Genomic DNA, 25,256 nt, shown 5'->3' on the forward strand with positions numbered 1-25,256 from the left:
AGTGATCTGTGATGGATACACCCTTTGTTGAGGTTTTCTAGATTAATTAATTAGCTTTAATCATCATAATTTCACATGGTGCTCCTGTGCCTCTATGAAAAGAGAGCAGAGGTTCCTTGGAAGGCCATGGCAACACAAGCTGTGCCCCTGCAGCCCAGGGAGGTGCATGGGGAGCAGAGACGCAGCTGCAGCCCCTGGAGGACCCTGAGCAGAGCAGGAGGATGTGCCCTGAGGGAGCTCTCAGCCTGTGCTGTGCTAGGGCTGGCTCCTGGCAGCACCTGAGGCTGGAGCAGCTCAGGCAGAACTCCAGGGATCCATCCATGGTGGGGGTTCCTGAAGAACTGGTGCCCTTGGGAGGAGCCCTACACTAGAGCAGGGGAAGAGGAGGAGGAGGAGGAGGAGGAGGAAGGAGCAGCAGAGACAAGGGGTGATGGACCGAGCACAACCCCCATTGCCCATCCTCCTGCACAGCTGTGGGGGAGGAGGTGGAGAATTCGGGAGGGAAGCTGAGCCTTTGGAGAAGGGAGAGGTGGGGGTAAGGGGTTTTATGATTTACTTCTATTTCCCATGATCCTCAGAGGAGTTGATTAACAACAATTAAACAATATAATCACTTATGCCCACTGTGAGCAGGACAATAAATACAGTCCATGACAGAGCTGCCCTCAAACCCTGTTCAGTAAGTCCAAGTGAAGCTCTGAGTGAGCCTGCTGGTCTCTGGGTCTGTGAGCTCTGGGATCAATGATGGGCACTGGAAAACCCAAACCCACCACAAGCGGAAAATGGAGTCTCTCCCAGCCAGCAGGACCTGGTGTCATCAAAATCCTTTAAGTCTGGAGAAGAGAAGGCTCCAGGGAGAGCTCAGAGCCCCTTGCAGGGCCTAAAGGGGCTCCAGGAGAGCTGGAGAGGGACTGGGGACAAGGCCTGGAGGGACAGGACACAGGGAATGGCTTCCACTGCCACAGGGCTGGATTGGCTATTGCTGGTCCATCTTCCTACCATCAAATCACACCTCAGTCTCAGAGTGGAAAATACTTGGGTTCTTGAATTTAAATTCTAGTCCCTCTGAGCCCTGATTGTCATGACACTTCATCCTTCCACCTTCATGCACCTCTCAGTCCTAAGGCTCCCAAAGCCATTGTAACTCAAGACCAGGACACAGCATTTTCATGGGATTAGTTCATCTACTCCTGCAATAGATGCTGTTTGTGAGGAAAGGGGAAGCTTGGCTTCAGGAGATACTGCAATTCCTCAGAGGAATTCCTCAGGAGAGTTTAACTGGAACTGCACAGGTGGTTCAGGTAGGAGTGTACAATTCTTTACTTCTTCTCAAGAGAAGCCCAGCTGTGATTAACTGTGCCAAACCTTTCTAGAAATGCTCCTGTTCCAGCTGGTGACTCCTGCCAACACTCCTAACCCTAACAGGCTGAGGAGTTAAAGTCTGCATGTCATCAGCTAAGCCAGGTCATTCAAATAAATCCTCCCTGTCTTGACAGGAAGCAGATAAATCTGTTCTAAGCCTGCTGACCACCCCTTCTGTAGGGCTATAGAGCTCCCTCACACCTCCCTCCCTCCTTAAACTCCCTCCCAGCAGCCTGCAAACAGCCTCAAGGCCAGAGTTCCATGCAAAGACTTTTATTAGCTCCAATGGATTAAAAGGTGGCCAAACAACCCAGTGAAAACTCAAAAGGTGCTGGACCTCTGCCCTCATGGCCTTCCCAAACTTCAGAGGGTTCAGATACCTCGAAATGGGACACTGGCAGCAGTCCAGGGGCAGCCCCAGGCTCAGAGGCAGCCAAGGCAGGCCAGGTTGAGGGTCTCAGGGATGTGGAGCTCAGCCAGGTGCAGCAGGGAGGCAGTGGAGGGCAGCTGCACAAGGAAGATGTGGCTGGTGTCCACCAGGAGCTGCTTGGGCTCCTCCCCGTACAGGTCCTGCAGCCACATGGTCCTGTGGGGACAGGGGTCAGATGGGGACTGCCCCAGCGGGATGTTGGCAGCATCCCTTTTCATCATCTGGGTTTCTCTGCTCTGTCCCTGCTCCAGTTCTGGGGGTGTCTCTGGAGGATGAAGGAGGTGGTGTGATCCTGTCTGGGAGTTGGAGGAAACAGGGCAGGGCAATCCTGCTGTGGGGAGCAGCCTGGAGGTGGGAAAGGGACCCTCACATGAGCTTTGCTTTGGAGGCTTTAGAGCCCATGGGGGTGGCAGGTCAGGGACAGCTGAGCTCTGTGTGGGGGCATCCCAAGGCTCAGAACTCCAAAGAGATGGTGTGAAATGGGGTCTCATTACAGAGGGGCAGCCTCTGAGTCCATGGGCCTCTCAGTGATGTGACACATGGGGATGAGCCCCTGCCCCTGTTCCCGGTCCTGCCTGATGCTCTGTTGCCTTTTTCCCAAACTGGAAATGAAATTTGAGATAATTTTAGTAAGGAGGTAATATAAGAACAGATCTTTATTTTCTCTATTCCATCATAAAGGCCTTCAGAGGCAGTCATGGAAAGATGTCCACAAAAGCCCAACCCCACAGGGATGAGTACATATTTATAGGTTTGAGGAAATTAGCATAATTGATAGAAAGCACCAATTAGGAGGACAAGTGGTGATTCAATCTCCCCCCAGATCAAACCCCTTCTTTGGAGCCCCTCCCCTTGGTACTAGCTGTACTTTGTCCATGAAAATGTATCTCAAAAAGTTGTTCATGGCCTTGGTTCCCAAGAAGAACCAAGATATCACATCGGCCCTGCACCTCCTGGGGCTTGGAGCTCTGGAATTTGTTTCGTCTTTCTGCTTAGGGAAAGGCCATGGAAAAGTACTGGAAAAACTAGGAAGTAATACAATAGGCTACAGTTACAAATATGTGTGTGACAAATACAGATAACATAGGGGAAAAAGGGTGAAACCAAACGGCATCAGGTGTGCCTGTCACCTCGGGCCCAGGAGAAACAGCAGCTGCAGGGGCCGCAGGGCCTGCGGGATGAGATGCAGGAGGACACGGCCCATGATGGCCAGGTCCAGCAGCTGGCACAGCTGGAGAGGCACAGCTGCCTGGGCCAGGGGGATGCTCCCACCCCTCTGGGGCTCCACAGGGCATGGAGTGGTCCCTGGAGGGAGCCCACTGGGCTGGGCTCAGCCTGTACCTCCCTTCTGCCTTCCTGCAGCACTTGGTGGAGATGGAGGCTGTGAAGGCATGAATGCCCTGATCCCTCATCCCCCTGGCTGTGGGCAGCTCCTGCAGGCTGGGTGTGTCTGTGCACGTCCCCTGTCCGAGGGGTCACGGTGTGGCTGTCCCCCCTGCGCTGGGTCCGTCCCCACAGAGCCACAAGAGCCTGGGGCAGAAATAGACCCACCTGGAGCACACGAGAACCTGCAGGATGAGGTGGCTTCCGTGGAGGGGGGCCTGGCAGGGAAACTGGAGCCCCTGGCCAACCCCTTCCTTGGCTGCCCTGGGCTGGGGACCACGCTGTCCCCAGAAATGCCAGGACATGCCCACGTCCCCACCCTCTCCTCCAGGCTGTGAGGATCCTCCAGGCGTACACCCCAGCCTTGGGGCTGGAGGAGCACAGCAGCCCCCGCTGCCCCAGCAGCGTGCAGGTGAGTGGGGCCTGGGGGCTGCCCTGCATGGACAGCAGCAGCAGCAGAATGGGATGTGCTGCACCAGAACTGCCCCTGGCACATGACTCTGCTGCAAGGCTGCACCCAGGAGTGTCCCACCCATCCCAATGCCACCAAGGAGCACAGGAAAACAAGAACAAAGCCCAAAGGCACAACTTCTCCTGGACCAGGACCCAGGGGCTCATCCAGCCTGCACTGCAGCTGGATCACCTTGATCTCCACACCCTTAGTGCTTGACCAAGACCATGGCCTGGATCAGCACAGCCTTGCGGTGCCACACCACCTGTGGGGGCAGAGACAGGGCAGTGGCACCAGCAGCACCCCCAGAGGGGACCCAGGCACCCCCTGCCCTGCTGGGCTCCCACCTCTCAGCACCGGGCAAACAGGCCCTGGGCAAAGGCCTGGCGGTGACAGCCCAGGGCAGGAACAAGTGTCAGGCCAGGACCACCTGCAAAGTCTTCTGCAGCACCACAGCAGCCCTGGTCTTCCTCAGCATCCTCACAAACCTGTGGGGAGGGCAGGGAGCTGGGCAGGGAGCACGGAGCCAAGACAGGGAACAGGGAGCTGGGCAGGAGGTGGCAGAGCCTGGAGGGGGAACAGAGTTGAGCAAGTGGTGGCAGAGCCCAGGGAAGGGACAACAAGGACTGAAAGAAAGGGGACAGAGCAGGGCAAGCTCCCTGGGGAGGGGGAGGACAAAGCCCTGGGCAGAGCCCGCACCCCATCCCACGGGGCCACCGGTGTCAGAGCCCAGCCCAGAGCTGGCAGCACTGCCATCTGTCCCCAGCCCTGTCCCTGCTCACCTGGGGCCAGCAGCCCCTGGGCACGGGGCTGGGGGCACAGCACGGCCCTGCAGGTGCCCTGTGGCTGGTGCAGGCTGCCTGCAGCTCCTCCAGCACAGCACCTGGCCAGCCCAGAAAACACCTGGGTCCTCCCACGCTGGGACTTGCTGGGTCCTGCGGCAAAGGGAGAGTCAGTGCCAGCACAGAGCCGTCCCCAGGCTCCTCCGAGGGGGATCCTTCCCGTCCACCCTCCTCAGAGGCAGAGCTCATCCCCAGCTCACCCATTTCTGTGCCTCACTGGGCACCAGCACACGGGGAAAAGCACCTGCAAGGGATACTCTGGTGCCAGCAGAGCCAGAGGGGGGCTCTGGTGGTCCCAGCAGCCCTCACCCACCTCACTCCTCATTCAGTCAAGAGACCTTCCCTTTGCCCCCCGAAGTAAATCCACACTAGCTCTGTCGAATGGAGGGGTCAGGGAGGCTCTTCGAGACCAAGAAAAGACCAAAAGGTGCTGCTTCTCCCTCCGGGGGATCGGAGGATGTTTATTCTGGCTAGCTGCCAGAGAGAGAAGAGGGCCGGTTACTCTTTCCCGGACTCTTTCAAACCTCGGGAGAGGGGTGGGGGGACACACAACACCAAGCAATGGGGTAACGTTTTAGGGACAGGAGGGGAGGGGAAAAACACGTCACAGAGAAAACAAAGTAACTCCCAGAAATATGCACTACCACAATTCAGCAGGTCCAGGATGCCAAGCTGGCCCTCCAGGAGCTCCAGGGACTGCTGGATGTCACAGAAGGTGACAAACGCCCAAGGGATCCTCTCGGTTACGTACTCCTGATCCAGCTTGAAGATGTGCTGGAAGGCAGAGACAGGAAATCAGGAGTGGGCAGGAGGGGACAAAGGTGCTCAGCCCCCAAGCAGCAACTTGGTTTCCATAAGCCCCCTGAGCAGCCCTTTCTGTGGAGCACTTTGGGAGAGAGCAGGGACTGAGCCCTGGGCTTGCAGGGGCTGCAACACAGCCACGATGGAGACAGAGAGCACAAATCAGCAGGGACATACAAGCCCCCCACAGTGGCTCACAGCAAAGGGACACCCCTGAGGATCCCCTGGGCGATACCCACCAGGTGCTGCTGGAACTTCTCGTTGCTGTAGTTGATGCAGAACTGCTCAAAGCTGTTGTGTTTGAACATCTCAGACCTGTGGGCAGCAGAGACCAGCGTGAGGCACAGCCCAGGCAGAGCCACCTGGGGCCCTCAGCTGTCCCCACTGCAGGGACAGGCACGGCTGTGTCCCAGCTGGAGCAGCAGGGTCGGGTTCTTCCAGGCAGCCCAGGAGAGGGCAGCTGCTCTTTCCCACAGATGTCCAGGATGCCAACAGAGGTGTGGTAACCCTTCAGTGACCACAAGGCACAGCTGACCTTCCTGACCATGCAGCTGAAGACCTGTCCATGCATGTGCTTGGCCAGGGTGTCCCAGAATCCAGCACCTGCTGCCTGGACAGGCCAAGGCCTTGCAGCAGGGAGCAGCTTGTGGTGGCAGAGCCAGCACATCACCTGTGACACCTCCACGTCCAGCAGAGCTCAGAATAGTCCCAGGGCCTGGCTGCAGAGGGACAGTCCTGCACACTGAGACCTGGCCTGGCTACAGCTCTGGGGACAGTTTAAGGTGGCATCAAGTCCTCTTCCAGCTCCACATGGCTGTCCCCACGGCTGTCCCCACGCCACCCTCTCATCACGACATTGCCCAAGGCCGAGATGGCAGCCGAGATGCTGAACAGCACCAGCTGCTCGGGCTCAGTGACACCTGCAGGCACAGCAAGGGAGGGGCCCCTCATGTCCACACACACCAGGGACCCCCAGGCTGCCCCCACATCCCACAGAGCAGAGGGATGGAATTCCCAGTGAACAGCCAGCACTGGGATCTCTGGCCCCAGCACTCCTTCCCCAGCGTCAGGGTGAGGACAGAGGGACAGCCAGCCCTGGGGACAGCCCTGCCCACCCTTCCCCACCCCTGCACAGCCAGGACCTTACCCAGGAGGAACAGGGAATGACCCTCGGTATCTCTGGTGCTCTGGGCACTGGAGCACTGGCCCTGGGGGAAGGACCCAGCACAGCCCTGCCCCATGGGGCTCCCAACCACCCCCTCCCAGCCCTGGGTGTCCAGCAGAAAGAGGACAGGATGGATGGGATATTGGGAAGGAATTGTTGGCTGGGAGGGTGGGCAGGCCCTGGCACAGGGTGCCCAGAGCAGCTGGGGCTGCCCCTGGATCCCTGGCAGTGCCCAAGGCCAGGCTGGACGGGGCTTGGAGCAGCCTGGGATGGTGGAAGGTGTCCCTGCCATGGCAGGGGACAGAAGGAGCTGCGCTTTAAGGTCCCTCCCCACCCAAACCAGTCTGTGATTCTGTGATTATCACCAGCAGACCCAACCCCTCCAGCACCCAGCCAGAGCTGGGAGGGCAGAAAGGGCTGGCACTGCCCAGTGTGCTTTGTAGCTTCATATTACAGCTTCATTTCACACTTTTCCCAAGCAGAAAGGCAAAACAACTTCCAGGTTCCCTGTGCCATCTTGGTTTTACTTAGAAACCAAGGTTGAAACCACCTTCTGAGACATCCTTTTGTAAACAGGACCTGGATCTTATCCTAAGGGGGGAACCTACAAGGAATTACATCACCAAGTGCTTTTCTAATTGGAGCATTCCTGTTAGATGTACTAATTTGCAGAATCTATAAAAACTTTACACAGCTCACGTGCAGTGTGCATCTTCAGCCTTTTCTACCTGACAAATCTGTGCACCTGAGGCTTCTCATATAAAGGTACCTTTTTTCACTCTAAATGTGTCTGATTCATATTTTTAGGGGCAGAGAAAACATCAGAGGACTGGCAGCAGCAGCAGCAGCAGGGGGGTCAGGCTGTGGCTATGGGGGTCCCTGTGGCTGCCTGGTTGTGCAGGTGAGGGGCTCAGGGGTCCCACCCATGGTGCTGTGAAGGGAACCTCCCACAGGTCTGGGGGGCTCATTACTCACCTGGGGGCTCCACACCCTGTAGGGGCTGTGGTGGCTTGGGTGTCCCCTGGGTCACCTCTGTGCTGGTGCTCACCCTGGTGGGTGTAGGGGCCTGGACAGAGGTCAGAAGAGGGTTTGGTGTCACCTGAGCCCCCACCTGTGCTGCTGCTTGCCCGACTCAGCTGGTCCAGCTCTGCCCATCAAGGACCATGAACAGGCAGCAGGATGGGGCCTGGCTCTTTTCTTGTGCTGGTGTGTGTGAGAAATGATCACCACAGCCAGGGGACAGCCCCAAACAGGCCCTTCCTCCCTGCATGTACAACAGGAACCTGGGGCTGGCTGCTGCAGGAATCTCTTCACCATCCATCCTCATAGAGTGATTTGGATTCTGATGTCCCATCCCTGAAATGTCCAGGTTGGATGGAGCTGGGAACAACCTGGGGTAGTGGGAGGTGACCTTGCCCATGGCAGGGAGTGGAATGAGATGGGTTTAAGGTGCCTTTCAGCTCAAACTGTTCTGGGATTCTTTGGGGACTTCTTGGATGTGACCCCAAAGCTCAGCCCCCCCCCCCCCCCCCTCCACTTCTCCCTCCCTGGCCTATTCAATGTTCAAGTGATTGACTCTAATGACACTGATGACCTGGAAATGTTTGCTGCAGCCAAATTTCCAATCCCTGATTTTGCAAAACCAGCAAAACGTGGTGTTTCTTGAGGGCCTGGAGGGGCAGGGGCTGAGCTCTGCTCTGAGACAGGGACAGGAGCCCAGGAAGGGCTGGAGCTGTGCCAGGGCTTGGGATGGAGCTCAGGGCAAGGTTCTTCCCCCCGAGGGTGCTGGCACTGCCCAGGCTCCCCAGGGAATGGGCCCGGCCCCAAGGCTGCCAGAGCTCCAGGAGCGTTTGGACAGCGCTCTCAGGGATGCTCAGGGTGGGACCATGGGCACCTGTGCCAGGGACAGGGGCAGCAGCAGCAGGTTCCCTGTCCCCAGGGCTCAGGTCTCCCTGTGCCTGCTTGGGGCCAGCTGCTCCCCCTCTTGCCAGCTCTACCAGGGCTTTGAGGCTTTTTGGCCCAGTTTTCCCCTCTTTCCCTGTGGTTTTGTGCTGAGTGTGGGATCCTGCTCCCTGTGGGGTGGCTCCAGAGAGGATTGTTCCAGGTGAGGGAGGTGTGAAGTCCTTCAGGGGTGGGGGACACACACCTGCTGAGCCCCAGGGCTTGCCTGGCCACCTGTCCCAGGTGAGAGCTGTGGGAAGGGCTGTGGCACCTGGCTCCAAGGCTGGTGGCCAGATGCTCTCCTGGCTCGTGGCCATGGCTCTCTGCAGATGCCCTCTCCCTGCTGTGGATCCCTGACCACACGCCCAGACCTGTGCAAGTCTGGAGAGCGGCAGAAATGACCAGAGGCCACAAGGAAGGAGACCCCATTCTCCACCTCCACCTGCAGGATGGCTCATGAGGCTGGAGCTGTGCAGACCTGTGGGTGCCTCCTGTGCTCCCCACGTAGTCAGGAATCCCCAGGAGAGAGAGATGTTTCACTCTGCACCCCAAACTGGGCTCCTCAGCAGGCCAGAGGGGCTCACACACTGACTGGCCATGGCCCATCTGGTGCCTGAGCAGGTGCCCAGAGCCTGCCCCGTGTCCCTCGGCCGCCTGGGGAGCTGCTCCTCCCTGGCTTCCCCAAAGGCCTCCAGCTCAGCTGGGGTGGGAGTCCTGGTGATCCCCAGCTCCAGCGTGGCCTGCAGACAGAAGCCCTCCAGCTGTGCTGCCCCCATAGCCCATCCTGCTTTCGTGGGGCCACCTTCCCTTTGCAGCCCTTCCACAGCTCCATCTCCACCCCAGCGAGCTCCAGCTGCCTCCTCCCCTCAGCCCCGGCTGTCCTGAGCCCGAGGATGCTGCAGGACTATTCCATCTACAGCTGCTGTGGTCAGCCCTGAGCCCTCCTCCTGCTCCCTGCCCTGGCACAGCCCCTGCCTGCCACAGCCCCTGCCTGCCACAGCCCTCTTCCTCCAGGCTCCATCCTCATCTCCATCAACCCCTAAAGCTGCTGCCCATGGAGGAGGAGGAGGTGATTTTCCCCTGCAGGGGGGCACACGGACCCCCACATCCTTGCCGTGGCACAGGATGTCTCCAGGCAGATGGTGAGGTGAGAGGATGCCCTGGGAGCGTCCCTGGGGGGCGGAGGGGAATGGCTGAGGTCCCTCTGGGAGGTGCTGGGTCCTCTCCTGCAGCTCTGGGGAGAACCAGTCCCTCATCATCAGTGGCGAGTCGGGTGCAGGGAAGACGGCGTTGGCCGAGTCACCCTGGGGTTCTTCACCGAGGTCAGGGGCTCCTTGGGCAAGGAGCTGGAGAAGCTCCTGGGCTCCAATCCCCCTCAGGGAGGAGGGTACCCCCAGTCCCCAGACTCTGTGTGGGGAGGGTTGGGTGTCCCTGCAGCCTCTCCTCGTGGCCTGGGTCCCTGGTGTGGGGCTGTGTCTGTCCTCTCCCTGGAAAATGAACGGCAGGGACTGAACATCCCCAGAGCACCTGGAAGTCTGGGCCAGCTCAAACCTCCTCTCTCCCTGCTTAACCAGGCATTTGGGAACGCAAAAACCACCAGCAGCCGCTTTGGGAAGTACTCAGAAGTACTTAGAGATGGGATTTATCCAGGAGAATGTCACAGGGTCACTGTAAACCTCCCTGCTGGAGAAGTCTGGTGTCACCTTCCAGGTGGCTCTCTGGGGTGGCACAGGGATGGAGCTGAGTGCGAGCCCCGGTTGTTCTTTCTGAGCATCCCTGGGGGATGTGACCCCAGTGCTGCTGAGCTGAGCTGGGAGAGGGAAAGGTGTCCCTTGGCCCCAGATCTGGGGCTGCTGAAGGGTGGCCCACAGTGACCTGACTTCAGGGTGAATTTCCTGTTCCTCCACAGGAGAAGGAGGAGATGAACTATCACATCTACCAGCTCTCCCTTGGCCACCCTGCCTGAGCTCCAGGGTCTCTGTGAGTGTCCCCACATGTCCCCACAACCCCCATCTCTGCCAGCCTATCCCACACTGGGAGAAAAGGGTAAACCCCAAAGGACATCGCTCCCACTGCCCCACCTGCGGCCCTTTATGGCCATTAATTGCTGCTAATTGGAGAGAGAGTGGATTCTTTTCCCTGCCCCTCTTTGCCCCCATTCTGCCCCCAGGCTGGAGAAGCTCCTGGGGGTGCTGGGACAGGTTCTCCCCACTGCAGCCTGAGACCCCTTGCAGCTCGGGCACTTCGAGAGCCCTGATTCAGGACAAGCCAAGGGTCCCTGTAAGAGGCACCCCAAGACCTCACTTGGGACATGCAAAGAAGCCTCATCAGGCACCCCCAACAAGAGACACCCCAAACTCTCACTCCTCTCCCACCAGGGACACTCCAAGATCCTGTTGAGGACAGCCAAAGACCTCTCCTGATTAGGACACCCCAAAACTGTCCTTGTTCAAGGGCAGCCAGGTCCCTCATGCAGGGCACCCCAAGGACCCCACACAGCCCCTACTGCCCTTGTGACAGTGACTCCAGTAACGATAAAAATCAGTCACCCTCACACCTCTGCTGCTCTGACACCTCTGGCTGTCCCCACTGCCCATGGGTGCTGCTCTCCAGGGGTGTCCCTGTGTGCCATGGCCACCTCCTGCCCGTGTGTCCCCACAGCCCTGGGTGCTGCTGTCTGCAGAGCCCTGCTGGCCCCACATGCCTGAGTGGCTGGGCCAGCCCTGCAGGGCCAGAACAAAGCCCTGGTGACCAGGGGCCAGAGAGTGGGGACAGAGTGACAAGGGGTGTCCAAGTGAGGGATGATGAGCGTGGAGAATGGTTTGGGTTGGAAGGGACCTCAAAGCCCATCCAGTGCCACCCCTGCCATGACCAGGGACACCTTCCACTGTCCCAGGCTGCTCCCAGCCCTGTCCAGCCTGGCCTTGGGCACTGCCAGGGATCCAGGGGCAGCCCCAGCTGCTCTGGGCACCCTGTGCCAGGGCCTGCCCACCCTCCCAGCCAACAATTCCTTCCCAATATCCCATCCAGCCCTGCCCTCTGGCACTGGGAGCCATTCCCTGTGTCCTGTCCCTGCAGGCCTTGTCCCCAGTCCCTCTCCAGCTCTCCTGGAGCCCCTTTAGGCCCTGCAAGGGGCTCTGAGCTCTCCCTGGAGCCTTCTCTTCTCCAGGTGAGCACCCCCAGCTCTCCCAGCCTGGCTCCAGAGCAGAGGGGCTCCAGCCCTTGGAGCAGCTCCGTGGCCTCCTCTGGACTGGCTCCAGCAGCTCCACGTCCTCCTGATGTTCCCCAGGGCTGGGGCAGCTCTGCAGGTGGGGTCTCACCTGAGCACAGGGGCACAGGGGCAGAATCCCCCCTCCCCTGCTGCCCACGCTGGGGGCTCAGCCCAGCACAGGGATGGATTTTGGGACTGTCCAGCAGCACCACAATGCCTGGAGCAGGAGCGTCTGTGGGGACAAGGAGAAGGCCAGACCCAGAGCAGGGTCACCCAGCCTGGACAGGGACAAACCCACCTGTGGGAGGTGGCAGATGTCCTCACTGGCTCCTGCTCCAGCTCCTGCCCCCAAGCTGGCACCTTTCTCCCTGGGCCAAGGAAACGGGAATGGGCACCAAGAGGCTCCGGGCAAGGAGACACGGTGGTGAGCACAAGAATTCATATATAGTAAAAAGTCTTTATTAAGAAGGCTTTGAAGTCAAAAAATAAAACTCTTGATACAATTTTCATAACCGTCAAGTCAGCTCAGCAAATATATAATCAGTACTTTAGCCATGTAAGGTTAAAGGTCCGTTATTTTCTTTTTAAAATAAAATATATTTTAGTTTTTAAAATTTATTCAATAAAGTACATATTTTCCTATAAATTCCCTACATATACATAAAGAGGTAAAAAATAAAAAAATAAAACAAAACAAAACAAACAAAAAAGAAACTAAAAATCCCCCAAACCCAACCAAAGAACAAAAAAAAAAAAAAAAAGCAAAAACAATCCCCCAAAAAATACAACCCCCAAAGCAACCCCAAAATAAAGTGGAGATAGAAATCTGTCTGTTTTTTGTGACATGGTGTGTTAACTGTGCCCCCTCCATTCCACAACTTCCTGACCTCACATCACACATTTTTGGGCATTTTTCACATTGGCAAAATACAAGATAGACCTGCATTACAAAAAAAAAAAAAAAAAAATATATATATATATATATCTTTATAGAACCACTGAGAATCATCAAAAAAAACCAAAAACCTACATACAAAAAGAACCACAAAAAAAAAAATTATTATAATAATAATAGAATGATTTTAAAAAAATAAAAGACAACCCTTGTGTGTCCTAAAATAAAAAGTGCAACCGGACCTTTTCTTTCTGGTTATTTCAGTTTGCAAACGGAATACTGGTATTTGGGAAGGACTGGTGGAGAACAGCCGGGCTCCCTCCCCAGGCCCACAGCCAGGTGAAGAGTTAAAGCTATTCTGTAAACATCAGAGTTTCCTCCTCGTGGAATTCACACCCCTCTTTCCTCATCCTCATCCTCATCTTCTTCTTCGGCCCCTTCGTCCCCTCCCTCCCGACCCCCCGGATTCGGCCTCCCCCCGCCCCCGCCGCGCCCTCTGCGCCTCTCCAGCTCCTGCCACCGCCTCTCCCCCCTCCCCGCCCCGTGCGCCCATCGCATCTCTTATTAAATAAAAAGCTCGATTTAAACAGTATAAAGTCCTTAAAACGCCGTGGTGTTGGGGTGGAGGGGGGAGGCTGCCGGGCCAGCCCCCGGGCTAGGAGAAGATGTGGATGGCTTGGGTGGCGGGCACGTGGCACGCGGGGCACTGTGGCTGTGCCCGGCCGCAGATGCGCAGGGCACACTCCATGCAGAACAGGTTGTGGCCGCAGGGCACCAGCGCGGCCATCACCTCGCTCTCCAGGCACACCATGCACTCCCGGGAGCTCTTGCGGTGCCCGTCCGAGCTGCTGGAGTCGGTGGGCGAGCCCGAGGCGGCCGAGATGCTGCCGGGCAGCGAGGAGGAGGAGGAGTAGCCGGTGCTGTTGGAGAAGGAGGAGAGCGAGCCCTGGGCAGGCAGCCAGGCCAGGGCACCGGTGGGGTCGCTGGGGATGCGCCGAGCCGAGGGGTGCTCCAGCCCCGCCGCCCCGCTCTCGGGCAGGGTGGGCGAGTGGCGCGGCGTGGCCGGGCCGCTGTTGCGTCTCTGCGAGCTGTTGATGGAGGAGCAGCTGCTGAAGGCTTGCAGGGGGTTGCCCGAGCGCTCGAAGGGTGACCAGATGGTGGTGGTGGGCGTGGTGAGGTCGAGGGCCAAGAAGTCGAAGCCGAAGTCGCACTCGTCGGAGCCCAGCGGGGCCGGGGGCTCGCTGAAGGTGCTGTAGGGGCTGGTGGGGCTGGCGGCCGCCACGCGCCCGCTGTAGAAGGACTCGGTGGAGCCGCTGCCCAGGGAGCTGAGGCTGTCGTTGCGCAGCGCGGCCGAGGGGCGCTGGGCAGGGTGGGGGGCCTTGGCCCACGGGGCGGCCGCGCTGCCCTGCAGGTCGAGGCAGACGTCGGTGCCGTTGGAGTGGAAGTCGTTGTCGGCGTTGACGTCGATGAAGGAGCCTGTCCGCATGGTGATGTGCGCCTCGATCTCCTCCCGCGCCCGGTCCACGTTCTCGGGCATGCCCGTCACCTCGAACACCGGCTCCTTGTCGCGGCTGGGCGTCACGATGTACGTGTGCGTCTGCTGCTGGATGCGCTTGATGGTGGCTCCCTTGGGTCCCACCACCAGCCCCACCACGCGGTAGGGGACCCTCACCTGGATGGTGGTCTGGCCTGGCAGGTTGGGGGGCCCCTGCATGGCCCCCGTCAGCCCGTTGACTTTGTTGCGCGTGGCCCGGATCATGGAGAAGTGCTCGGCGGCTGAGAGAATCTCCCGCTTGGCCATCTCCACGTCCTCCTTCCTGCCAGTGACGATGAACACGGGCTCCTCGCCCCTCACCGGTGTCTTGATGTACGTGTTGGTCTTGGCACGCAGGGCTTTGATTTTGCAGCCTGCAGGGCAAGGAGAAGGGGGAAAAATGACACAATGCCACCAAGGCCTCATGGTGACCCTCTGCTCACCCAGGACGGGAACATGATGGACCAGCAGGAACCTGAGGGTCCCTCTGCACCTGCACCTGCAGCATGGACAGCCTGGGACAGAGAAGTCCCTCCAGCCTCCAAGGCAGATGGGGGCTCATGGCTCAGTGCTGGCTTATCCTTGCTCCTGGCACTGTTCTGACCCTCAGGGGCTGGGGATCAGCAGGATGGGTCCTGCAGGCCTGCTCCAGAGGGCTGGGACAGGCAGCCATGGGGGCACCATCAGGGCCACTGAGCAGGTGAGAAGCTGGATTCACTCCAGAGGAATTTAAGGAGGTACAAGGAAAAAAAGATGCCAAGATGGAAAGGAAGGGAAAAGCTGTTTGGATCCTGCAGGCCCACTGACACCTCTGAGCCACCAGCTGAACCTGAGGAACAGCCCTGGATGCACTCCTGGAGGGACAGGGGAGCTGGACCTCCCCAAGGCAGGGGACACAGCCACCCCCTCCCCACCTTGTCCCATGGGAGGGCTCCCCAGTGCCTGGGCTGGGGCAGGGGTGATCCCAGGGCTCCTGCTCTCCCTGTTCTGTAAAGTCCTGCTTCCCCTGCAGGAGGAACGTGATTCAGCAGGCAGAGCTGCCCATGGCTGGCTGTGGGGCTGTGAGATGGAGCTGCAGCACCGTGCGGCCCTGGGCACAGCCCAGCTGGGCTCTGGCTGCAGGTCCCGGCATCATCGTCCAGCCAAAGGCTCCCGCTCTCCTCTGGGGCTGCAAAAGGCTCCAACTCTCCTCCAGGACCACTTTGCTCTGCTCCACTGAGGAGCAGTCTGTGGCTGCCAGCCCAGCCCCACTCCCTGCCCCCCCAGCCCTAATTGCATCCACTCTTAATGAAGTCCCCACAAACCAGGCACAGCGTGACCAGAGCTGAGCTCACTGGCCACTGGCACACAGCAGTGAGTGACCCCCATCTGTCCCCTCCCACCCCTGAGCTTTGCAGGCCATCCAACACAAAGCTGGGAGCCAGCAGGGATGGAGGGTGCTCCACTGGAGCCCTGGGCTCCGTGGCAAACGCTGCTGCAGATCCCTGTGGATAAAGAGCTCGACTCCTCCGGGCACAGCTGAGCAGCTGCAAGTGCCTGGTTGGCTGCTCTGTGAACGGCTCAGGGCACTCCTTCCCCTCCTCCTCTTCCCAGACGCTCCCTGAGGAAGGGCAGGGCTGCTCTTCCAGCTGTGAGGCTGGAGAAGGAGAGGCCCAGAAGGCTGAAGGGCCTCAGCACGTGAAAGATGCAGAGCTGCTGGAGCCAGTCCAGAGGAGGCCACGGAGCTGCACCAAGAGCTGGAGCCCCTCTGCTCTGGAGCCAGGCTGGGAGAGCTGGGGGTGCTCACCTGGAGAAGAGAAGACTCCAGGGAGAGCTCAGAGCCCCTTGCAGGGCCTAAAGGGGCTCCAGGAGAGCTGGAGAGGGACTGGGGACAAGGCCTGCAGGGACAGGACACAGGGAATGGCTCCCAGTGCCAGAGGGCAGGGCTGGATGGGATATTGGGAAGGAATTGTTGGCTGGGAGGGTGGGGAGTATTGGGTTTCTATAGCCAGGTTTTGGTAGCAGCAAAGGTTACAGGGGTGGATTCTGTGAGCAGCTGCCAGAAGCTTCCCCTGTCTCCAGCAGAGCCAATTTCAGGCAGCTCCAGGATGGACCTGGCACTGGCCAAGGCCCAGCCCAGCAGAGATGGTAGGGACACCTCGGGATCATGGATTTAAGAAGGAAAAAAAGTCTTGTGTAGCTGCAGTTTGGTCTAGAGAAGAGCAGGGTTAGAAGGTGTGAGAGGAGCAGCTCTGCAGACACCCAGGGCAGGGCAGAAGGAGCGGCAGGAGCTGCTCCAGGCACCGGAGCTGAGACCCCCCTGCAGCCCCAGGAGGAGCCCACGCTGGAGCAGGGACATGCCCAAAGAAGGTTGTGACCCTGGGGGAAGCCTGAGCTGGAGCAGGGTCCTGGCAGGGACCTGCAGATCTGTGAAGAGAGAAGCCCATGCTGGAGCAGGTTTGCTGGACACACTTGGTGATCCTGAGGGGGACAAAGGCTGTGGAGACCTGTGTCCTGTGGGAGGGACCCCACACTGGGGCAGGAAAAGAGCTCCAACTCCTCTCCCTGAGCAGCAGCAGGAACAACGTGGGATGAGCTGACTGTGACCCCCATTCCCACCTCCCTGCGCTGCTGGGGGGCAGAGGGAGAGCCCAGGAATGAGAGAAGGGGAAGGTGATTTTAAGATTTTACTTCTCATAGTCCTGCTCTGATTTTGTTAGTAAGAAATTCAATTAGTATCCCCAAGTTGAGTCTGTTTTGCCCTTGACAATACTGGGTAAGGGATCTTTCCCTGCCCTTATCTCAACCCATGAAACCTTTGCTGTATTTTCTCTCCCCTGCCCACTTGTGGAGAGCAGTGATGGCACAGCTTTGGTGAATGTCTGGAACCAGCCAGAGTCAACCCACCACAGTGAAACAGGCTGCCCAAGGCAGCTGTGCCTGCTCCAGCCCTGGAAGTGTCCAAGGTCAGGCTGGACGGGGCTTGGAGCAGCCTGGGATAGTGGAATACCATGGCAGGGGTTGGGACTGGGTGGGATTTAATGTCCCCTCCACCTCAAACCATTCTGGGGTTCTGTGACTCAGCCAGGGCTGGAATGGCACAAGAAGTTGAATCAGGTCTGTCCCAACCAGGTAAATCACTGCAGGAGCACCTGGAGAGCAGAGAGAGAACAGCTTGGATCAGCCCAGGTGTGCTGCACTTCCCACGGCATTGAGCCTCGTGGATGACAAGAAGTGAGAAACTGTCAGAGTGAGGGAGCAGCAGGAGCTGCCCTGGGTGCCACAGCCAGGCCCTTCGGCACCACCAACCCCTGGCACGTGGATTATGGCACAGTGAAGCGATGGCCAGGGACTGGGGCAGGGCAGAACCATCGAAGGCGACATTTACTGAAGCCATTATCCCGTGCCAGCTCCTACAGGGCTGTCCTGGGAGAGGCACCTGCAACTCCCACGTTCCCCTCCCAGATTTATCCTGGTGCCTGCTGTAAGATCTGCCCCTGCTCCACTGCATGGCAAAGCAGGACAAGCCCAAGGCAGTGGGAAGAGGCTCTGCTGCTGCCTCCCATGGGCACCAGCCTCATGCCCAAGGTCCCAAATTCATCCTTTGCAGCATCACAGAATCATGGAATATCCCAACTTGGAAAAGACCCACAGGGATAGAGCCCCACTCCTGGCCCTGCCCAGACCCCCCCAACAAGCCCACCCTGAGCATCCCTGAGAGCGCTGGCCAAACGCTCCTGGAGCTCTGGCAGCCTTGGGGCCGGGCCCATTCCCTGGGGAGCCTGGGCAGTGCCAGCAGCCTCGGGGGGAAGAACCTTGCCCTGAGCTCCATCCCAAGCCTCAGCAAGTGGCAGTTTCAGGATGCAAAGCCACTGGCAGCTCCAGGAGCTGCACACAGGAGTCACTCAGGAGCCACATCCCATGTGGGACATGGCTCTTCCCCTCCCCACTCCATCACACCAGCAGCACCAGTGGGACCCAAATGATGCCATGGCAGCACCAAAGAGAGGAAGAGTTTGTCTGGCTGCTTCCGTGAGCTCTTCACAGGGACAAAGCCAAAAACCTTGGATAAAAATCAAAGGGGTGCCTGGCTTGGCCAGTTCCACCCTCCTCAAACCAGCAGCACAGGAAAAATGCCCCCAGCCCGTGGCTGCTGGATGCTGCCAGGGTCATGAATGGCACCAAACACAGCTGGGGTGGGAGCTGGGTTTCCCAGGGGAGGGCTAGGAGAGGAGGATGGCAGATCTGGGAGGGTGGGGGTGTGGAGTCACCCCCCGGCTGTCCCAGAGCCACACCAGGAAACACTGGGAAGGGAGGCAGCGGCCAGGGAAGCCACAGCCTGAGGCCATGTGCTGGCACCAGCACCAGGAACTGTGCCTGTGAGGAGTCTCCAGCATCGGGACACACCAGGGGACCAATCTGTCCTGCCCTGTCCCCAGGCCCAAACTCCTCCTGAGACACCCCTTGGCTGCAGGGACTCCCAGGCAAAGGTCCCAAAGGCTGGGGCAGGATGGGCAGGATGAGCAGCCTCCCCAGGCTGGCATTCAGGGAAGTGTTTAACCCCACCTGGCACAGTGATGGAGGCTCTGGGACACCGGGGGCACAGCCCTGCCCTCCAGCACCCCTGCACCCCCTGAGGCAGCTGAGCCAGGCTGCCCCTGCTCAGGAGGGGGGGATGGCACCTCCTGGCTGAGCCCCCCAGAGCCAGATGGACTCAAACTGCAAACTGGGGGTTTAACCAGCAACTGCAGCTGGGGGAACCATGGAATGGTTTGAGTTGGAAAAGACCTTAGGGTTGATCTTGTTTCACCCCCTGCCATGGCAGGGACACCTTCCACTATCCCAGGTTGCTCCAAAACACATCCAACCTGGCCTTGGGCACTGCCAGGGATCCAGGGGCAGCCCCAGCTGCTCTGGGCACCCTGTGCCAGGGCCTGCCCACCCTCCCAGCCAACAATTCCTTCCCAATATCCCATCCAGCCCTGCCCTCTGGCACTGGGAGCCATTCCCTGTGTCCTGTCCCTGCAGGCCTTGTCCCCAGTCCCTCTCCAGCTCTCCTGGAGCCCCTTTAGGCCCTGCAAGGGGCTCTGAGCTCTCCCTGGAGCCTTCTCTTCTCCAGGTGAGCACCCCCAGCTGTCCCAGCCTGGCTCCAGAGCAGAGGGGCTCCTGCAGCTCCACGTCTTTCTTGTACTTGGAGTGATTCAGACCAGTAGGAAACCTTTCAGATGAGCCCCTGCAAACCATCTCCAGAGATGGCCACATCCCTGTGAAGCTGCTGCAGGGCCAGGGACATGCCAAAGGGGGCTGTGGAAAGGACCTGGAGCTGCCTGGAAGTGCTGGTGAGCTCCCAGCCCAGGCAGTGCCAGACCTCAGCCCAGCAGCAGCAGGAGGCATCCACACATTCCCCCGGCCCTGGGCTGCTGTGCAGCACCAATGGCAACAGAGTGCCAGACTCTGCTGCAAGTCTCCACTGAAGCAGCTTTAAAGATCCAAATAAAAACAGCCCAAAACCAGGGGCAGGTGGAAGAGACAGACCCAGGGATGCTTCAGCCCCAAGAGCCCTTTGTGAGCAGAGCCTGGGTCTCTCCAGAGCCCGAGAGCGGCTCAGCTGCTGTGTTACATTTCTTTGGTGGAGCTCTGAGTCCCTGTGGGCACAAACTCATCCTGACACCCCATGGCTGCCAGCAAACCCCAGCACTGCAGAGGTCTCACCCCAACCCCAAGTCACAGCCCCTGTGCCACCACAGCCAGCTCTGCCTGCAGGGACAGCCCCGATGGGGGGTGAGCAGCCCCCTCCTCCTAAACCTGTCTCAACTCCATCCCCTTTCCCCATCCCACACTGCTCCCATTACACTCCACTTTGTAAAACTGTCCTGGCTGAACCCATACCACCTGCTCTTGGGATGGGACACTGGTAATTTCTGACAAGAAACAGAATCCCAGGGAATTTTTCCCAGGATAATGTGGTGATGGGGGCAGCACCCCAGGAAAGGTGGCTGCTCTCCCTGGACATCCTCACATGACATCACCAAAGAAAACTTGTCTCTCTCTGAGAAGCCTCAGACAGATCAGGGCTGAGACCACTGCAAGAGCCCATGAAAACTGGGAGAGAGGGCTGGGAAGAGCCTCTCCATCCTCTGTGCTCCAGTGACCACGCTGGAGGTGACAGATCCCACACAGCTCATCCACACCCTGCTCCCACAGCAGGTGCCTCCTGCACACAAGGAGGACAGAGCCAGCTCATCCCCCTGCCCAGACTGCATCTGTGCTTGACCAAGGAGGTCTGTGCTGGCAGTGCCCAGCTCTGCTGGTTAAACCCAAAAAGCACCAGCAGAACTTTTCTGGAGGAGCCTCTGATGGCACCAGGCAGGAGGACGGTGCCATCAGGCAGGAGCCACATTCCATGATCCCCAAGTGTGGGAATCCCCACATTCCCACACTTGGGAAGCCTCTGATCCAGAGTTCTGGAGCTCCCAGTCCCCTTTATTACCAGTGACTGGCACAGGATGGGCAGGGACTGGGGCCAGGCGTGGAGGGGAAAACGCTGCACCTCCATCACAGCTCCTCTCCCCTTGCTGAGAGCTCCTTCCCAACTCTGCACACAGGAATGAACTCATCCCTGCAGCCCTGCTGCTGGAGACGAGCACATCACACCTTGGCTTCTTCTCCAGACACTGCAAGAGCGGGGCAGGGAGGCTGGGCTCTCCTCCTCGGGACACAGTGTGCAGCCAGTGCCAGCTCTCAGATGTACAGGCAGATCCTCCAGCAACCAGATCCATCTGTGTGACCAAGCTCAGGAGTTCCCAGCTCTGCTGTGACCCAGCGGGAAGGAGGCAGCCAGGAGGATGTGCCAGGTGCCTCCAAGGACACGGCACGTGGGCAGGAGACAACAGAGAGCAGCAACCCAGGGCTCTGAAATGAGAGGATTCCTTGCACCCGTGTGATCCATGGTGAGGTTACAGGTGCCCAGGCTGGCCCAGACACACCCATGGTCACCCTGTGCATCCTCTCAGCACTGGAATGCTGCAGAGTCCAGCAGAGTCCAGAGGTGCCATGTGCCATTCTTCCCTGGATCTACCCTTTGAGCATCCCAAAGTTGTAAAGTTGAGAGTTAATCTTCTATTAACAGCAACTCTCCTTTTGTGGAGCTGTGCCAGTCCCTGAGTGTCACAGACGGGGAGAGGAGCTGTGGCTCCGTCCCACGGGAGGCACCTGGTGTGGGAGGGGAGAGCAGACACTGCTGGAAATGCCCCTCCAAAGCTGGGACAGCAGGAATCCACACCAGCAATCCCACATGACAGTCAGGGCAGCTCTAACACCTGCCCCGTGCTCCTGGTGTGGTGATTCCCGTTATCCCCACAGCTCTCTCTGCTGGATGGCAAGAGGAGCCCACACGGCTCCAATGGGTGCCCACAGCACGTTCTGGAGATGGTTCCTCCCTCACAGGAGTCATGACCGGGCTTGCAGGCGAAGGCACAGCCAGGGAATCCCGCCCGGCCATGTGGGCAGCGGGGAGAGGAGCCGCAGATCCTGGCAGGCAGCTGCTGCTTCGTGGTGTCACCGACGCCAGTCTGGACGTGGGGTCATGGCAAACACTCCCCCAGCTCAGGGAAGGAAACACCAATTTGGTTTAGAGAACAAAGATATATATACCTGATGGGCTGCTGCTGCTCCTTTGTGAAAGAGTTAAATTAGGTTATCTGGAGGAAAGAAACTGAAGAAAAGAAGTAGGAGGAGTCATCTCCAACTGCCTGTGTCCCATCTCAGCCTGCCCAGGACAGGACATCCATGTGTTGGTCCTGGCTTCCAGGACCTCCCTGGTCCCCACTTGCTCCAGCAGCCAGGTCTGGGCAAAGCAGGACAGGTCCCAAAGTGCCCCAAGGTGTGTGTGGAGAGATCCTGAGCCTTGCTTCAACTCCAGCCCCTTCCACGGCACTCAAGATGCACAATCTTCATCCCTTCCAACGTTCCAGGTGTGATGGCACCACAAATTTCTGCTCCCTGGGTCACAACCAGGCTGGGCAGTGAGGGAAAGACAAGAGTGACAGGGACATGGTCTGGGTGACCTAACCCAGCCCTGCAGTGTCACCAGCAGCACACATTTTGTCACCATGATGATGATGGTCCAGCCCTAAGGCTCAGCTCTACCACCAGACCCGGCTGCCATGGGGCTGCCAAAGCTGAGGGAGACTTGCAGGGGGAATGGGGAAGCAGAAGGACCCAGGAGGCAGCACAGAGTGAGTGAGAGGGGCTCTGCTCAGTGTGAGCCCTGAGGAATAAGCTCGGTATTGCTCAGGTATAGCCTGAGCAATTTTACATCCTTGCCATAATCCAGCTGCCAGCAGCACGGAGAGCAGCTGGAGCACAAAGACACTGCTGCCAGCCCATCGTCACCCATCCCACAACGGGATCAAGGCTGCCCAGCGCCCCTCCTGAACACAAATGCAGTGCAGGGCCAGCACACTGCATCCCAGCAGGCCGAGACCAGGAGAGGGGCAGGAACCAGAAGGGGAAACTCCTGGAGAGGGCAGCAGGGTGCTTCAGCTCACAGCTGGCCCCAGCTCATCTCCAAGCCCACACGGCGCCCCTCAAGCACCCCTCCTCACACCAACATAATAATTCCTCTGGCAGTGTTTTTTTCCAAAGTTTCACGAGTTTGCGAAGCTTGGTGAGCACCCAAACTCCGCCGAGGTGTTTGGGCAGGTACTGGCTGTGCACCAAACTCCTCGGGGTGCTGGAGGAGCAGCACCGGGGTCTCACCACAACGAAACACCCAGAAGGAAGGCACCGAGCGGCAGCTCCCGGGCCAAACGCAGCCATTCCCCCGGCAGAAGCAGCGGGTTCCCAGCAGAGCCCAGCCCCCGGCACAGGCTCGCTTTCAGGCCGCCGGATCCCGTGGCTCCGCAGAGCCCGGCGGCGAGGCCAGCACAGCCAGGACTCCATCCAGCCCGGGACGAGGGGGAGAATCCCTGGGAGCGGTGCCACGCTCCGCTCCCCCGGCTCTGCACAACGCTCGGCCGGCCCGGGGGGACCCCGGGGGGATCCCGCAGCCCGGGGGGACCCCACAGCCCGGGGGGACCCCGCAGCCCGGGGGGACCCCACAGCCCGGGGGGACCCCACAGCCCGGGGGGACCCCACAGCCCGGGGGGACCCCGCAGCCCGGGGGGACCCCACAGCCCGGGGGGACCCCGCAGCCCGGGGGGACCCCGCAGCCCGGGGGGACCCCACAGCCCGGGGGGACCCCACAGCCCGGGGTGACCCCGCAGCCCGGGGGGACCCGCAGCCCGGGGGGACCCCGCAGCCCGGGGGGATCCCGCAGCCCGGGGGGTCCCGCAGCCCGGGGGGACCCCACAGCCCGAGGGGGACCCCACAGCCCGAGGGGGTCCCGCAGCTCGGGGGGGTCCCGCAGCTCGGGGGGGACCCCACAGCCCGGGAGGGTCCCACAGCCCGAGGGGGTCCCGCAGCTCGGGGGGGTCCCGCAGCCCGGGGTGACCCCGCAGCCCGGGGGTCCCACAGCCCGGGGTGACCCCGCAGCTCGGGGGGACCCCCGAGCGGGGCGGCGGGACCGCAGAAGGGTGCACGGAAAGTTGGGAGGCCGGGAAGCGGGGCCGGCTGGGAGGCAGCGCAGGCCAATGGGAAGCGCAGAGCATGATGTCACCGCGCTCATCACAGCATGGCTCTGGCTAACAAAGAGAACAATGAGGCTGCCCAGTTCCCCGCTTCCCCCCTGGAAAAAAAGCCCCCCGACCCCCGGCCCGCAGCCCCCCGGGCAGGGAGGGGTGGGAGCCGCCGGACGAGGGCAGGGCTGGGGTGCCGGAGCCCACAAGGGCAAAACACCCCGGAGGTCACGCTCCCTGCCAGGGGATTCCTGCCGGGATCCCTGCGGGCAGCAGCTCTCTTCCTTTTCCTTTTTTTTTCCTTAAATCCTCCGCCCCGAGTCTTTTCTTTTTGATTTTTCAAGGTGAAAGTTTGGTTTATTTGCTATGTCCTGGAGACAAAGCCCACTCCAGGCACACCCACCCGGCGGGGGCTGGGGCGTCCCTTTGTGACAGCTGGGAGCGAGGGGCCCGCGGAGCTCCGGCCACCTCAAACGAGCGGGTTAGCGACCATTTCATCGGATTTATCAGCAGGATTTGGAAACGAAGTCTGAGATAAGGGACACGGTTTACACGCCGGCTCTGAGATACGGAGCTGGAGGGGAGGGGGCAGAGGCACAACTACAATGAAACCAAAGCTCTCGCCTCGCTCCGTGTCCTGGCAGCTCCCACGGACTCGCGTGGCTCCCGGGAACTTTCCGTGGGCACCCGGCGTTCTCCCACCCGGCCCGATGGAGTTTAATCGCTATTTCCAGGCAGTTCGGTGGGACCGGCGCGGAGCGCGGCTCCCGGGACCCGCGGCCGACTTTCGGGGCCGCGGGATCTGTCGCCGTTAAGTTTCCGCCTCCGCTCGGAGACAAAGCCCCGAGACCGGCCCGGATCGCGGCGGGCCGGCGCGAGGGAGGGTCCCCGTGTCCCGCCGTGTCCCCACGCCGCGTTACCTTGCCGGCCCACGATCTCGGCGACGTGCTCGGAGCTGGGCACGGGCACGCACTCGGTCATGTTCACGCTCTTCTTCCTGCTCGCCGGCGGCTCGGGCAGCAGCGCGGGCGGCCCCAGCGGCGGGGCCAGGCTGCCGAAGGCGCCCGCGGCCGGGGCGGGGGCCGGCACCGGGGAGCCGCCGCCTCGCTCCCGCTCCCTTAGGCCGCCCGGCCCCGCGCCCCCCGCCGGCTCCTCCGCGCCCTCCAGCCCCAGCAGCGAGAGCTGGTCCAGGGCGAACCTCAGCGCGGCGGCTTCGCCCTGCGCCGGCGGCCCCGGCGGCCCCTCCCGCTCCCGGCCGGGCTCGGGCTCCGGCGGCGGGTCCTGCCCGGCGGGCGGCGGCGGGCTGAGCAGGGTGAGGCAGCGCGGCGGGCCGCGGGCCGGCTGCCCGGGCTCGGGCTGGTACATGGAGCCGGGCATGGCGCGGAGCGGGCGCAGCGCAGCGGGCCGGGGCCGGGGCGGTGCCGCTGCCCGGGGCCGCCGCCGCCGCCTCCCTGCGCCCCCCGCCCCGCCCGGCGATGGGCCGGGCCGCGCCCGCCACGCGCATGCGCGCCGAGGCCCCGCCCACCGACACAAACCCGCCCCGCCGGAGCCCCGCCCACCGAGCCACGCCCTCCTTGGCCCCGCCCCCCCCCCGCGGAGCCGCGACTCCAGCCCGGCCCGAGGGGACCGAGCGTTTGGGGGGGTC

At 60.3% G+C, this 25,256-nt stretch overlaps 1 protein-coding gene across 1 annotated transcript; it reads right to left on the reverse strand.

Annotated features, from left to right (window-relative positions):
* Positions 1-13,002: 13,002 nt before the first annotated feature.
* On the reverse strand, positions 13,003-25,041 carry MEX3D (mex-3 RNA binding family member D). Its single transcript, XM_086862918.1, has 2 exons — positions 24,532-25,041; positions 13,003-14,389 (listed from the first exon to the last, which is right to left on the reverse strand). The coding sequence occupies exons 1-2, from the start codon at positions 24,986-24,988 to the stop codon at positions 13,137-13,139; spliced, it is 1,710 nt and encodes a 569-aa protein (XP_086719044.1). The 5' UTR covers positions 24,989-25,041; the 3' UTR covers positions 13,003-13,136.
* Positions 25,042-25,256: the final 215 nt, after the last annotated feature.

Source organism: Cyanistes caeruleus, chromosome 25 (genome assembly GCF_971803275.1).
Source record: "Cyanistes caeruleus chromosome 25, bCyaCae1.hap1.1, whole genome shotgun sequence".
NCBI classification, from domain to species: domain Eukaryota; kingdom Metazoa; phylum Chordata; class Aves; order Passeriformes; family Paridae; genus Cyanistes; species Cyanistes caeruleus.